Raw genomic sequence first — 16015 nt, forward strand, 5'->3', positions numbered from 1 at the left:
CTAATAGATGTTTACACGAGTGGATTTTGTTATGGGACCCATGTGTTGTTCTTTACTTGTTTCTTAACAATTTAAAATAATGAGGTGTAGAACTTTGAGGACTACAAACATTTTTTAATAAGCCCTTCAGAATTAATAATTGTGAAATATATATTTATCATCAAGGAAAAAGGGTTAAATAAACATATGTTAGTCCCCGTTGGAAGCAATGTGAGGTTTTTATGGACCACAAAGCTCAGTGATGAACTTGCCTTGTAGGGACTCTTCTTCACTCTTTACTCTTTTTTCGATTGTTTTTAATTGAAATTTCTTCTAATTTATTTGATATGGCATCTTACCAATCTTCCTTTTTTAAACTTTTCTACCATTCAGATTCTATACCAAAATGATTAAGAAAAAAACAACAGCCCTCTGCTGGAACTGATTCAGTACGATATACATTCAGTGTCAATGCCCAGTTCCATCTTATTACTTACCTATAATGTTCTAAGTCTCGTTCTAGATCCTTAATTTTTTGTAGAGTCACTTTTCAAAGGAGTTACAAAGTAGCGATATCGCATAATAAAAAGCAATTTATGAAGGTTTTGTAACATTTTTAAAAAATAAAAATACCCTTTATTTCTAAAAGATTTATGCTCATTGTAAAAGTACTTAATGTTATAAAGACACAGTAAAAATCACTGCCATCCAGATGTGATAACTGGTAAGATTTCCTGATGTTCATTGTTTATATGTATGTGTGTGTGCTGTTTGCTCAGTCGGGTCTGACTTTTTGTGACCCCATGGACTATATAAGCCCACCAGGCTCATCTGTCCATGGAATTTTCCAGGCAAGAATATTGGAGTGGGTTGCCATTTCCTTCTCTGGGGGATCTTCCCAGCCCAGGGATTAAACCTAGGTCTCCTGTATCAGCAGGTAGATTCTTTAACGCTGCACCACCTAGGAGACCATTATTTACATGTTTCTCCTAAAATGATGAGATGGTTGGATGGCATCATTGACTCAATGGACATGAGTTTGAACAAACTCCAGGAGATAGTGAAGAACAGGGAAGCCTGGCATGCTGCAGTTCATGGGGTCAGAGGGAGTTGGGCATAACTGAGCTACTGAACAACAGCCTAAAATGAAAATTCATAGACAAAAATATTTTAACAGTAATTCTCACTCTATATGAAAGTACATTTATTATATGTTCAGAGTTTAATATTTGTTACAACATGATTATTATCATATTTTCTCACAGACCCTGGCCCTGACTTACTAGTTGGCGAGGGTCACATCCAGTACTGAATTGTGCTTGGTTCCTCTTCTCTGGGTCATAAAGAGCGAAACCAAAGAACCACAGGCTATAAGACCATTCTCAAAATCACAGGGCTGTTGCTGCAGAGAAATCTGCAATCTTTTCTAGGCCTAATTTCTTCATAATAAGAATTCCTGCCTTGTTGTGAGGATTAAATGAAAGATTGTATAGGCAGTTTGTTGTGTGTTATAGATGTTTCATAAAACTAGTTCTTTTCTCTTTTTCCTAAAAATTTTGCTTTAATAGGTAGGATGTTTTGCATGTAGTGATAGCCATGAATCTATTCCAGCAAGCTCATGAGATGGAGAATGTTGTATTTCTTTAATTTGGATTAATGTACTGGATGGATCCATTACATGTCTAGTTATAATTTCAAGTAGAGCATTCAGTAAACTTTATTAAAGAATACTTTGCATGTCAGCAACACAGCTCTGTTATCCAAGTTACGTTGTACTCAAAGATTTGTGAACTTATCACATGGTTAGCTCAGTTATCATTGAAAAAAGACTAGCAGAAACTTAATTCACAAAAAAGATCCCATCTGTTTTGTTTACTGAAATATATTTAAGGGTTGTATTGTTGATTAAATTGAGATTGTATTGAGGACTAGAGAAGTGTGTTCTTTAGTAACTGGCACATCAGAAGTCCTCAGTATATACTAGCAATTATCACTTTTTGTTAATTAAAATTTATAAAATTTAAAATACATAAGTGCCTTGCCTTTCGAAGAAGTGATTTGTCCTTATGTGTAGCAAGAAATATTTGTTTAGACTTTTTCTTTCTTACTGATTTAAGTAAAAGTTTATTTAAACTGAAGAGCCTTTTAGTGAATGGAAAGATTGATAATGAATGGAAAAGCCCTGATGCTGGAAAGATTGATGGCAGGAGGAGAAGGGATGGTTGGATGGCATCATCAACTCAATGGACATGAGTTTGAGCAAACTTGAGGAGTTATTGAAGGGCAGGAAAGCCTGGTGTGCTACAGTCCATGGGGTCGCAAAGAGTCTGACACGACTGAGCAACTGAACAACAAGTTTCTACTTTAACAAATTGATGATTAATTTTGAAATCATTTTTAAGCCAAGGAGAAATTGATTTTTTGAAAGAAAATAGTTATAAATTGTTTTTTAAATATAAATCTAGATATTTACTTACTCATGTATTACACTTATTTCACCCTGAAGATAAAGCATTTTAAAATGTCACCTCTGTAAGGATTAAATGTTAGTTAGAACAGCAAAATTGGTCAGATCAGAAAATCAGTACGTTTCTACAATCCGTAAATTAGAGTATTTTTTTCGGGAATGTTCAAAAGAATCCAATGGGTATTAGTCTGATAAGGAAGCCACACTTGAACCAGATTGATTACGCTGGTTAAAGTCACCTAATGGATACACTTAGCCCTTGGTGTGTGGTAGGGAATCTGAGCAGTGAGAGCTACTTCCTGCAAAAGAAATGACTTCCATATTGTTGAAGTGATGATAGTGATCAAGTCTTGGGATAAATATGTTAGGAGTCAGGCAGGTGGGATGCTGGAGTTAGTTACTGAACCCATTGATACTTAGTAAGGCTTCTTTTGTGTGTCTTGGAGCACAGGAATCGTGGAGGAAGATTCCTGCATATGACTGGATGTCAGACTAAGTATGCCCGATAGGATACCTCCACCCCCAGAAACTCTAATAATCTATAAGAAGCAAGCTTAGATTTTGAAACTTAATTTCAGGATTCCACTGTGCATGTAACAGGTGCAAAGATACATACTATTTGTTGTTCTCTGTGGTTAGATAGCTTCATAAATCAGCACCATCTGTTCTTCTTCTAAAAGACTCTTCTCTTGCCTTGGGTTGTGTGGAGTCATGTTGTGTATATTTCAAGACAGGAAATGTTTCATTTCTGTGGGAAATGGAAATTTCATGGACTGTGTTCAGGACTGTGTTTGCCATTCCGTTTGATGAGTATTAACTTGAGATGAGGGCGTTAGGCATCCTGTTGAGGGTGGGCAACTCACATATATTATTCAACATCACAGGTACTGAATTATTCTTCATTTAATGCAAAGTTATTTGACATTGAACTCTGGAGTTCTATGGAGCAAGTTTATATTAAGGTGAACTGTACTGCCTTTAAAGGTATAATAGCTATAATTTTCCCTCTATAGTATAAGAAGACAGTTTTATTTTTAAAAGTCTTGCTTAGTATCTAGTACTGTCTTTTCTAATTCTTTTTTTAAAAGTGCTTTTACTGTAGTAAAATACAATGATCTTCAAATAAAATTATATTACACATTTCCTGATTTTATTTCTTTGGAAGTTTGCTTATAGGCTTATCATTTTCAACAGTGAAATCCCCTTCCCCCCTCAAATGTTTTCAATTGTTTTCCACATATGATGGAAAATTATTTTTCCCTGGGGATTAGGCTAATTAATCAAATAGTGGCAACCTTAACACAAAAGCCTTCTGGAATCCAATTTGTGATACTCAGGGGACTTGGAAACAGATTCTCCTCAGAATTTATTTTCCACCAAATGTGATCCCCCAAAGTGGTTTAATTCATACTGTCAACATTCAAGTAAATACTTTCTCTGGAAGCTATGGTTCACTAAGAGTTAATGTCTCTCTCATTAAATTTGGAAAATTTTGGAATTCCAAAACTCCAAAAAGGTGAAAAAGATCATTTAGTTGAGCATTTGTGTAGCAGTGTAATTGAACTGGTTAAATTATTTTACATGAAAAATAATAATAACAACATTTGAGGAAGAATATTATAAATTTGTTTAGCAGGATATCATCAGAACTTTCTTTTCCTTTCTTGCTTCCTAAACATAAAAATCAGATTGGTATGATGGAAATTTAAGTAAGCAAGTATTACTTAAGTTTTTAAAAAACATTTAGACAGTAAGTAAATTATTTCTTGAAATTGTAGGCTTTTCTTTAAAGTAATAGCTATTCAAAATATTTATATCCTCAGAACTCAAGAGTATGAATGCAGAGATGCAGGTGATTGCTTTCTGGGTAAATTTTTATTGTGTTCCATAAAACAGACAATTTTCCTTGTTTTGTAAACAAACCGATTACAAAGTTTATCCTCTTGTATGAATGATGGAAGCAGGATTCAGATTTTAAGTGTTCTAACTACCAATTCTGTACTATTTTGCAATAGTATCCACTTTTGTTAACAAAAATCTGTGAATATAGAGAAAATATTTAGTGCCCAAGAAGGAAAAAATACAACTAGATAATTTTTGAAATTAAAAAGATAATTAAGGATTTAGCCTAATTTCATTTTTTTCCCTCTCCTCTTACTACTTGACTCTTCCATCTTAAAAACGTTGCTTAGATCAGTATTATATTACAGATAAAGGGTTAACAAAAATTATTTCCCCCTCTGCACGAGAGTATAAACTTTGGTGAGGTTTTTGGTTTGGTTTTGTTCCCTGTTCCTGGAAATCTGATAAAGGTTTCTGTGAACCATCTTTGTATGGTAATTAAATTATTCTGATTGGTAAATTGTATCTGGACTGGAAACACTGTAACTATCTGACAAGCAGCTGTCCCTCTGGTGATGTCATGGGACATACTGGCTTCTCTGAGGCAGGAGTCTCCTGAGCCAGGGCAGCACTTTGCATCCAGCCCCTGTAAGTGTCTTCCTGGGCAACTGAACTGTCATCTGGGGGACCCATAGGAGAAGGTCATGGGCATCTTCCAGGACGGCACCTGCCAGGGACACGAGCACGATACTGCCTTCCTGGCACGTTGGGTTTCCTATCTTTTATTGTTTGAAGTAAACCTGGTGCCAGATTTAAATTAAAATTAAATACAGCATACTGGAAGGCATTTAATGAAAAAACTAGCACTCTCTGTGTTCCCCCAGCCCCTCTCACTGGAGCCAGCAACACCCAATCTATGCAGATGTTGGTTGGTTCTGGTATTTACTTCCATGTTTCTGAATAAAGTATTTATGTTGTCGTTTTGTGGTTACTAGCTATTGACATCTTTTGATTTGTCATTATGGAAGATGGGGTTTTCCCTTTAATGCCACTTTTACCTTCCCGATTCCCCTCCTCTAAGTCTTGTTACATGAAAATTCCAAGTGGAATCAATACCCAGTGTCACGTTATATGGCGATGTGAGAGCTGCTCGCGGCTTAGCTGAGTGGGTTCTCTGATTACGTTTCCTTTCCTACACATTTCCCTTCGCTGTTCTTGGAGCTAATTGCTTTGGCATTTTGACAATTTGGTTTGTTTTCTCTGTCTATATCTTGAATCTGTGTCCTGCCCCGTCATTCTCTATCAGGTCTCTGGAAATATCTCCCAAATATTAAAAAATATCAGAGTAATTATTATTAAGATTTTTCTCATGGAGACGGACTTCCCAGACCTCTGTGTCCTGCTGCTCTAATCTTCTCTGGACTGTCACCATATTCTGGGTTTACCTTGGGTTCTGTCCATTGTCTCATTGAGTTTTCTGGGTTTTACTGGAAGGCATCCAAAAATAATTTTATAGGAAAGGGACCAGGGGAAGTAAAGACTTTACTTGTCTGATTGTTTGTTTGTTTGTTTGTTTTACTTTTCACACTTGATTTTTGTTTTTGTTTGGTTGGGCATATTGTTGAAAAATATGTTTTTCCCTTGATATAGAGGATTTAACTCTTTCATGTAGTAGAATTTGATGTTTACTGTTCAAAAGACATTCTTATCATAGAGCATGTTCCCAGTTTTACTTTGCTAGCGATCATACAAATGCTGTGTGTGTGTGTGTGCTCAGTCGCTTCAGTCGTTTCTGACTCTTTGCAACCCCATGGACCATAGCCCGCCAGGCTCCTCTGTCCATAGAATTCTCCAGGCAAGAATACTGAAGTGGGTTGCCATGCCCTCCCCCAGGGGCCTACAGATGCTACCACTTGGCAATGCTCAGATTAAATTCTGTTATTGGGAGATAATTTTCCATGGTTCTTTTGTATTTCTGTACATCTTGAGAATGAAGACCTTTGTGCGGCATTCTTCTTTCAACGATGTGTGTACAGCAAACAACCTTGGAAGATAGACATGGTGTCTCCCTCCAAAGCAGTGAGCAGGCATGCAGACTGTTTGTGTAAAGGGTTCCAGTTCCCTGGGCTCAGTTTCTCCCATGTAGACCAGTGGCCCCTGGCCCTCTTCATATCACCTTTGAGAATTTTAGCTTAGGAATCAGTACACAAATGGATGATAGTCTGGCTAATTCCATTGCTGTAATGAACTGTCCTTTGTCTGTGAACCAAGGTGTCCTCTGTGACACCCATGAAGCTATGTGGCAGGCTAACTTAGAGCTTTCAAGCAGGATGAAATCATAGCCCCGTCACAGGTCTTCAAATCTGTTTCCTCTCTGAAAATTTCCTCAACTAGCAACCCATGGGGTTTTCTTTTTCCTGCCATTTATTGGATTGTAGAATATTCATTGGAAGGACTGTTGTTGAAGCTGAAGCTCTAATACTTTGGCCACCTGATGTGAAGAGCCAAGTCATTAGAAAAGACCCCGATGCTGGGAAAGATTGAAGGCAACAGGAGAATGGGGCATTAGAGGATGAGACGGTTAGAGAGCATCACTGACTCAATGGGCAAAAATTTGAGCAAACTCCAGGAGATAGTAGAGGACAGAGGAACCTGGCTTGCTAATGGTCCATGGGGTGACAAAGAGTCGAACACGACTTAGTGGATGAACAACAACAATGAAGCATTTAGTTGTTTATACTTTTTGATATGTTTTCTCATTCTGAAACCCTTTTATGATGAAAGTACTTTGTATACAGCAAAGTGCAAGAAATTATGGGTTTTATGCAACTTTCTAAAATGCATATGATACATTCTGTATTTAATTGAGTGGGTAATATGTTTAATATTAAATTTTACTGCAAGGCATAAAGTATGAAAGGGTGAATATATACTCTTAAAATATCTTATAGTTGTGTAACATTACCCTAAAAGAATTCCTGAGGTATGTTTTATATGTCATGTATTCCTTGTTTCTCTTTTCAATAACAGCTAACATTTATTGTCCATTACCATGTGTCAGGTACTATCTTATGATTTGTGACGTGGGTTATCTTACTTATTCCTCTCAGTAATCTTAAGAAGAATTAGATGGTTTTGTTGTTCCTAGTTTACAGAAAAAGCAATAGAAATACAGAAGGGGTATATAACTTGTTTAAAGATGTAAAATTGGCAGATGGCACACTCACTTTTCACATCCAGGTCTGTTTAATTTTTGAAACTGAGCTCTCAACCACTATTCTCTACTGTAAAATAGACAGGATAGGACAAAAAGTACATTGACTCGCCTGAAAATTTTTCTTCACACTGCATAGTTTAAATTAATACTCTAGGCCTTCCATCTTGATTTGACATAGTTCATGACTGAGCTTCATTTACTGCGGTTACAGTGGAATTCAGTGTATAACTCCTGTTAAAAGTGACTGTGTTCAGCCCCTCTTAAAAGTACAAAACAACAAAATAAAGCAGTATAGGAGTTGATGTGTACACATTCAGAAACTGTAGTTCCCACAGCAATTGCAGCCCAGCCTCAGGGTAGTGAATTTTGCAAAATAACTGAACACCATATGCAGCGACATGAAATAATATTCTCCATGCTCTTGGGCCCTGATAATGGCCACTGTGGCAACAGTGAAGGGGTCAGTTATCAGTTGCTGTTTCATCACTGTAGTTTGGGGCATTTCATTTATGTGGCTATCTCCCAGTGCCGCATAGGTGTTTCTGCCAGTTGTATATCGTGGTGGTGCTTCAGCAGTGCTTAAATTATTAATGAATCCTGAAACTAAATGTCTTTAACCCATAAACTATTTGTATGTTTTCCACCTGATTTATATACTACTGTGTTTCTCTCCTCTCTATCCCAACCCCCAGTGGAAAAGCTTAATTTTGGGAGTTTGTTGTTTACATTGTAAGTGTGACTCTTAGGCAGGTTCAAGATGCTGGTTCACCTTTGAAATGTATTATGTAATGGTGCTTAAAAGAGATAAATGACTAAGAAGGACATAGCAGAGCCCCTCAAAGCACAAGACCATCAATCTTCAAGTAGCTTGGCCTCATGCAGTGCTCCACCATTGAGGATGCATGGAATCTATGTAAACTCATAGAAGAACTCGGCACATCCAGCTTCTTATTTTGCTGGATTCTCAGAGGAAATGTCAATTGGGCATTACCAGCTACCTTGCCTTCATATTGCCTTAGTGACTTGAAATATATTTGATGCTCTATCTTGAACTTAGAGCCATTGCTTATCATTTTGTTGATTGATGTCTCTGTTAATGGCTTATACATTTATACTATGAGTTAAAAATATACGATTTTTCTGTAATGGTAGACTCTCATTAGGTGGTTTAATAAGTTCATATATAAGCTCACTGTTACCAAGTTTATATAGTAGAAAAAGATAAACCTAACAAATTATGGGTATGTAAATTATACATGTAAACCTCCAAGATGTAAATTAAATAAATTTTATTGAGTTGTATTTGGAAGCATGTTACTCCAGAGATTCCTGAGGATGATTTTGTTTTCATTAGCAAATACTTGCATACTACCTGCTGGGTGTAAGAGCCAAAGTAAAGCCCACATCAGCCACTGTGTTTGGAGATTCTGAGTCTTTTCTAAGTATTCTAATTTGGATAATAAAACCATTGATGTCATCAGACATGTTTACCCTTATTCAGATGATCCTGCAAAGCCAGCATCACTGTTAGTGAACTGCTTAGTGAAAAGACAGTGGACAAGATGACAAAGAGAGGTATATTCTTGGGTGACATTTCATTTACTTTTATGAACCATCACATTTATTCCACATGTACTTTTTGAAGCACTGGCATATTTACTCAATTTCTACAACATGTTGGAATATAATTTTTTTTTTTTTTTTTAAACAAACTAAAAAACTCTGCCTTTCTGAAAGGAAGAGTGCAACGCTGGGAGTTGATTAGCTTACTCTTTGTCCCTTTTCGTGCACCTGGTCCTTTGTAACAGAAGTAAACAGAAGTCGTTCTTCATGGCTAAGATCTTACTGCCTTTACCTCTAAATGATCAGTCAGTGGGCTTAGGATAACCTTATGTGACATTTCACAGGATAAAGTGTTTAAGTCTGCTGCTGCTGCTGAGTCGCTTCAGTCATGTCCGACTCTGTGCGACCCCAGAGACGGCAGCCCACCAGGCTCCCCCGTCCCTGGGATTCTCTAGGCAAGAACACTGGAGTGGGTTGCCATTTCCTTCTCCAGTGCATGAAAGTGAAAAGTGAAAGTGAAATTGCTCTGTTGTGCCCAACTCTTAGCGACCCCATGGATTGCAGCCCACCAGGCTCCTCCATCCATGGGATTTTTCAGGCAAGAGTACTGGAGTGAGGTGCCATTGCCTTCTCTGAATGTACATTTATTTGTATATTATAACATTGTAGTATATTCAGAGCAGTAGTATGCATGCATGCATGTATGCTTAGTCGCTCAGTCATGTCCAACTCTTTGCGACCCTTTGGACTATAGCCTGCCAGGCTTCTCTGTCCATGGAATTTTTCAGGCAAGAATACTGAAATGGATTGCCATTTCCTCCTCCAGAGGATCTTCCTGACCCAGAGATAGAATCTGTGTCTCCTGCATTGCAAGCAGATTGCTTACCCACTGAGCCATCAGGGACACCGAGTATATAATAGCAATAACCTCAGATTTGCAGACAGAGAAGGCAGTGGCACCCCACTCCAGTACTCTTGCCTGGAAAATCCCATGGATGCAGGAGCCTGGTAGGCTGCAGTCCATGGGGTCACTAAGAGTTGGACAGGACTGAGTGACTTCACTTTCACTTTTCACTTTCATGCACTGGAGAAGAAAATAGCAACCCACTCCAGTGTTCTTGCCTGGAGAATCCCAGGGACGGGGAAGTCTAGTAGGCTGCTGTCTATGGGGTCGCACAGAGTTGGACACGACTGAAGCGACTTAGCAGCAGCAGCAACAGATTTGCAGATGATACCACGTGAATGGCAGAAAGTGAAGAGGAAGTAAAGAGCCTCTTGATGAAGGTGAAAGAGTAGAGAGGAAAAGCTGGCTTAAAACTCAACATTCAAAAAACAAAGATCATGGGATCTGGTCCCATCACTTCATGACAAATAGATGAGGAAAAAATGGAAACAGTGACAGACTTTATTTTCTTGGGCTCCAAAATCACTGGGGACAATGACTGCAGCCGTAAAATTAAAAGACGCTTGCTCCTTGGGAAAAAAAGCTATGACAAACCTAGACAGTATATTAAAAAGCAGAGACATCACTTTGCCGACAAAGGTCCATATAGTCAAAGGTACAATTTTTCCAGTAGTCATGTACAGGTGTGAGAGAAGTCTGTTGTGAGGTTTCAAACTTTCCCAGCAGTATGAGAACTTCTTTGGTATAGCTGTTCTTCAGTTTGTGACTCGCCCGCCTGGCGGCTCTATTGTGTAGCTAATGGTCACCTCCTTCAAGAGGACTTAATGCCACACGCTGCGACTCCCAGGACTGCCATTGTTAGAGCCTCTGTCTCTGCGGCAGGCCACTGCTGACTCATGCCTCTGCAGGGAGACCCTCAAACACTCAAAGGCAGGTCTGCTGCAGTCTCTTGTGGGAGTCACTGCTCCTTCCCTTGGTCTTGGTGCACACAGGTTCTGTTTGTGCCCTCCAACCATCTCTGGCAGGTATGAAGTTTGAGTTTAAATGTGATTGGGTCCCTCTTACCATCTTATTGCAGCTTCTCCTTTGCCCTTGATTGTGGGGTATCTTTTTTTGGTGGGTGCCAACATTCTCCTGTCGATGATTGTTCAGTAGCTAGTTACAATTTTGGTATTCTCGCAGGAGAAGATGAGCGCATGTCCTTCTGCTCCGCCATCTTGGGTTTGATTTTTACATATTAAATATACCAAAAGGTGAAGTAAAAATGACAAGAAGTTAACATAGGTATAAGTCCTAATGTTTTTTTTCCTTATTGCAGAGGCATCTTGTTCACCCCCTGGGATATACTAACTCAGGAGACTTACTGCTTTAAAATGCAACTTTTCACATGTTCAAACCCATGTTATCATTAAAGGTCATCCTCACTAGATGAGAGACGTAGTTAATGTGATCACAGTGCCTGTTAGACTCCAGTTTTATCCAGTTTCTTTTCATGCACTTTGTAAGAGTAAACCTGACCCAGGGTGTGCTTCTCTTTGTTTAGGATGAGGATGTCGCAGAGGAAGACAGCAGTCGCGTGGAACCCTTGGGCCACGCCGACACTGGTGTGGAGAACATCCCCAACTTCTCTCTGGAGTAAGTTACTGACAGTCTCAGCTAAGTTTGTAACATCCGTGTAGCTTCACTGATGGCAGCGAATATTCCGAAAGCGTATGGCATGCGGAATGTCTGTGCTTATTTAAAACATGCTTTGCACTGGTTTGTTTTCCAAAGAGCATCTTTCATCTACTGAGTTAATGGTATAATGTAAGAACGATAGCATGGAAATTCCCACGTACCTGCTCTGAGTCTCATGCCTTGGCAAGTGCTATTAAATGCTAGTCTGAAGCAGTGTCTGACTGAAGACGTTGTCACGTTCGTGGCTCTGTCACTGTTTGCAGGTTGCTTTTGTATGTCAGTGTTTTGCTTGTTCTTCAACTTTGCCAAGTTAAAAAAGATGTTGTAGCCATACTTTACTTGAAAAACTAGTTGGATCCGGTAAGCATTAGTCATTTAGGTATATGTTTTGTATTGATTTGAAGAAATAGTATCTCTCAAGATATTTGATGGGGACCTTGTAAGAGGTTAGGGACCTTGAACATGTTTTAAGTATAAAAGGTCAAAGAAAAGCTTTCATATATTGTCACAACTTTGCAATTATCTTAAATAACGTCAGGTTTGAATGGAAGATGTTTTTAAGACTTCGTCTGAGTTACCTTAGAGCAGTCATTCTAAATTTTTTCTTTGACTTTGGGTAAAAGTTGGAGTGGAGATATTAATAATTAGACTCTTAATTTTGTCTTTTCTTGGTTTTCCAAGAAAGGGTTATAAGAATTTTCTCAGTGAAATTGAACAGGCTCCCGAATCAGATTATGTTTGGATATTCAGCACCCAGTGCTCTCTAAGTAATTACATTTAAGAAATACTTGTATTGTTGTAGTTCTTTTGAGAAAGACTATGAAATAAATAAATGTATTAAAAATACCATACTATCCTCAGTTGACAAACAAACATTAAATAGATGTTCAAATGCTATTAATGATATCTGAAATAGGATTTTAGGACATTCTATGAAAACATCAAAAAATTAAATATCCATGTAAATAGTATTACTTTAGTAAATATTTTGCAATATGACAAAATGTTAATTTAGCTAATTAGGATATTAACTAATGTCCTAAGTAGTGTATATGATTAAATCTGTATACATATTTTCAATTTTGATTTGTTTGATATTCCTATCTTTAATTTTCTTGAGTCTTTGTATTACATAACCAGGGTACTTACAGTACATAGGATTGCCTCAGGTTTTTATTTAAGGCATACAGTTGAAGTATTGGCATTTTCCAGTGCATAAGAACTGTCCTGGGATCCTGATCAAGTCCATTGGTAGTTACTTATGTTTGTCCAGGTTTCCTTAAACTAGATACCTAATATCTAGTTGAAATAGTATTTCCAAATATTGATCATTGGATCAGTACTGTTTAGATTTCTGTGCCGTGCTTATACCCACAGAAATATCTACAAAGAAAGTGAAATCTCACTGAAATGGTTTAGAAAATTTACATTCTCCTGATTACACCAATTTGCAGTAAATTTGGGCTTATGATATTAATATTAAAGTACTGTACTTATGTAGTAGAAGTCTACAAATGAAGTCGTGTAACTTCATATAAATAGCGTAAAGACTTTAGAGTTCAATTACAAACACTCTTAAGGTAATTGTTTGATTTTTCATGGGTGTCCACTGGGGTTGTGTCACCTGCACGTGGAGTGAGCTTACAGCAGGTAGGCTGTTAGGAGTAAGGGTGGTGGCATCCTATCTGGACGGCTACCTGCAGCGGCAGAGCTGTGCCCTTACTGGACTATTGGAAGGATCAATGAGGTGACCTGTGCAGGAGCGCTTTGTAAATTATAAAGTGCTGTGCAATGAAAACCTCTTTAGCCCATTAGTCTTTGTAATTCTTGATTAGATATTAGGATGGGAAACTTTTAGTGCAAGTCTAGAGATCTGATTACAAAATGTGGACTTGGACTATACAGAAGAGCAATGTCCTGGGTGATTTTTAATGTAGTTATTTCTGATGATTGCTCCCCTCCCATGCCATCAGACTAGCGTGCAGGTATGTAGTGTTGAATGTGCTTTCATCACCATGCTTCTCTTCCAGAATGTGAATGTATATGCGTGTGTGCCCCTTGGAATTTTCATTTTGTCCTCTTTTGTTGTTTACTGTGTGTCTGTGCCGTTGCAGTTTTGTGTTTGGTTTGGTTTGGTTTGTGACAGTACATGTTCATGCTCCCTCATTCATCATTGTCTCACAGTGATATGGTAAAGCTCGTACAAGTCCCCAACGATGGAGGGCCTCTGGGAATCCATGTAGTGCCTTTCAGTGCTCGAGGCGGCAGGTAACGTATCTTGCAGGTTTTTAATTGAATCATAATGTACAGTGTTTTATCTTCATTTATGCTCAGATGTAGAGTAGTGTTGAGTTAGCGTATGCTTAAAAGAAGCCTTTTCATTTGGGAGCCACTGTGCCTTCCTTCACACATATGCATCATAATCACAAAAGCACTTAGGCTGATGAAGAAATGGGCATTTAAATTATTCTAATAATTTTATTGTTCATCACATCCATGCAAACATTTTACTACGCTGCAAATTGATGATAGCCTTTATTACCAGAACTCCAGCTGAATGTGCAAAGGTAAGGAAGTTCTTCAGGCATTTTTCTGGAAAACATGTATCCAGTATAAGTTATCTGGATAACATAGAAAATGATTCATTGAAAATTTGTTTATATGTTTGTTTAGTTCTTTAATTATATATGATTTTTATAATTGTGTTCCTAAAATTTTTAAGTTAGAGAAGCTATAGATTTATTTCCTCGCATGTGATCTGTGTCTCCTGTTCTATCTGCCCACCCAAATGGCACAGTTTTGCACTGTTTGTTAGTATGACTTCATTACTTCATAAAACATGTATCCTTAAAAATGTCAAATGTTACATGAGTTTCTTTTACCCTACAGCTTGTTTTCAATGACAGAATTATTGTTTGTTTTATATATATTCAAATACTAAGAACTGATTTTGCAGCTAATCACATCAACTAATCAAATGTTTGATGAGTCTTTCATCATCCATGAAATACTGCCTCCTCTTAGGGCTTGGGGAGAGGCATTAACCTTTGAGGTTTAATCTCATCCTCTCTTATTTACCCATCTAGTTATTACCAGCTGAAACATATTTATGATCTATTTGGCTTTTTAGTTTGAACTTCTTTCTTTTATTGTTATCCCTTTATCTATTTATTTTTAAACTTCCTTTGTGCTGGGAGAAGAAAACAGGGAGCTGGAAAGTCGCCTTAGGCCAGTGAGTGAGAACATAGAACATTCTTTCAACTCTTGCCAAGGAATTATAAGCATCTAGTATGTTGTAAGAGACATTGGAATGTCAATTACAGGCATGTGACTGAATTATCTGTTTAATTTTTTAAAATAAGTGTTTGAACAATTGTGCCACCTTCCTAGTATATGTTCCTGACTGTGCTGTGTCCAGACTTCATGTTTCTGATAAAGCACATGCTTTATGGAAGGTCTGGAAGCTGATACATTGATTTACCTCAGGCTTCCCTGGTGGCTCAGATGGTAAAGCGTCTGCCTACAATGTGGGAGACCCAGGTTTGATCCCTGGGTCGGGAAGATCCTCTGGAGAAGGAAATGGCAACCCACTCCAGTATTCCTGCCTGGAAAATCCCGTGGACGGAGGAGCCTGGTAGGCTACAGTCTATGGGGTCGCAAAGAATCGGACACGACTGAGTGACTTCACTTTCACTTTCACTGCTGGAGTAGGAGGCTTGAAAGTGAGCATTATTTAGCAAGATGTGAAATTCTCCTGGAATTGAGAGCGGGGTGTTAAATTCACAGACTTATGACCACTTTTACTTTTTTTCCCTTCTCTTCTTCTTTTTTTAAAACTCTAGAGAAACATTAAACTTTCGTCAAAGAACTTTCATTTAAATGAGCTCAGTTGTTTTCAAAATGGCCCTTGCCTTTATCTCCTTTAAAAATTATAATTTTAAATGATCTCAAAAGTTAAATCCCTTTTCCATTTATTTCATGAGTAGAAAAATAAGCTAAGAGGGTAAAATGCATGAATGATAGCTTCCCAATACTACTCTGCCTTTAACTGCTTGTGGAATATAACCCATCACAACTGAGACTTAATTGTATATGGACCAGCTTTGAACCAATATTTCAAACATATTATTTTCTGTCATTTATTACACATTTTCTACTGCATTGTGAAAGGATATTGGGTTAAAATAGGTAGGTAAAAAGCCTAAAGCAAAAAAACTGTAAGATAGAAAAAGTAATCTACTGCAGATTAATTCAGTGGAAGGTATTTTTACTGGTTACCATGGCATTTCATTTTGATATACAGAACTCATTCAACTAGACAAGGATCCCTTTGCAGAACTAGAAGGTGTCATTTTTAATCCCTGTT

At 37.8% G+C, this 16015-nt stretch overlaps 1 protein-coding gene across 40 annotated transcripts in view; it reads left to right on the forward strand.

Moving 5' to 3' along the window:
- The window catches only part of PARD3 (par-3 family cell polarity regulator), a 579492-nt gene that overhangs the window by 307930 nt on the left and 255547 nt on the right, over positions 1-16015 (forward strand). For all 40 annotated transcript variants that reach the window (XM_055543694.1, XM_055543705.1, XM_055543697.1 and 37 more), the window contains 2 exons: positions 11516-11607; positions 13834-13917. In XM_055543694.1, the coding sequence (XP_055399669.1) occupies positions 11516-11607; positions 13834-13917 (176 nt within the window). The remainder of the gene's footprint in view (positions 1-11515; positions 11608-13833; positions 13918-16015) is intronic.

Source organism: Bubalus kerabau, chromosome 13, assembly GCF_029407905.1.
Source record: "Bubalus kerabau isolate K-KA32 ecotype Philippines breed swamp buffalo chromosome 13, PCC_UOA_SB_1v2, whole genome shotgun sequence".
NCBI classification, from domain to species: Eukaryota; Metazoa; Chordata; class Mammalia; order Artiodactyla; family Bovidae; genus Bubalus; species Bubalus kerabau.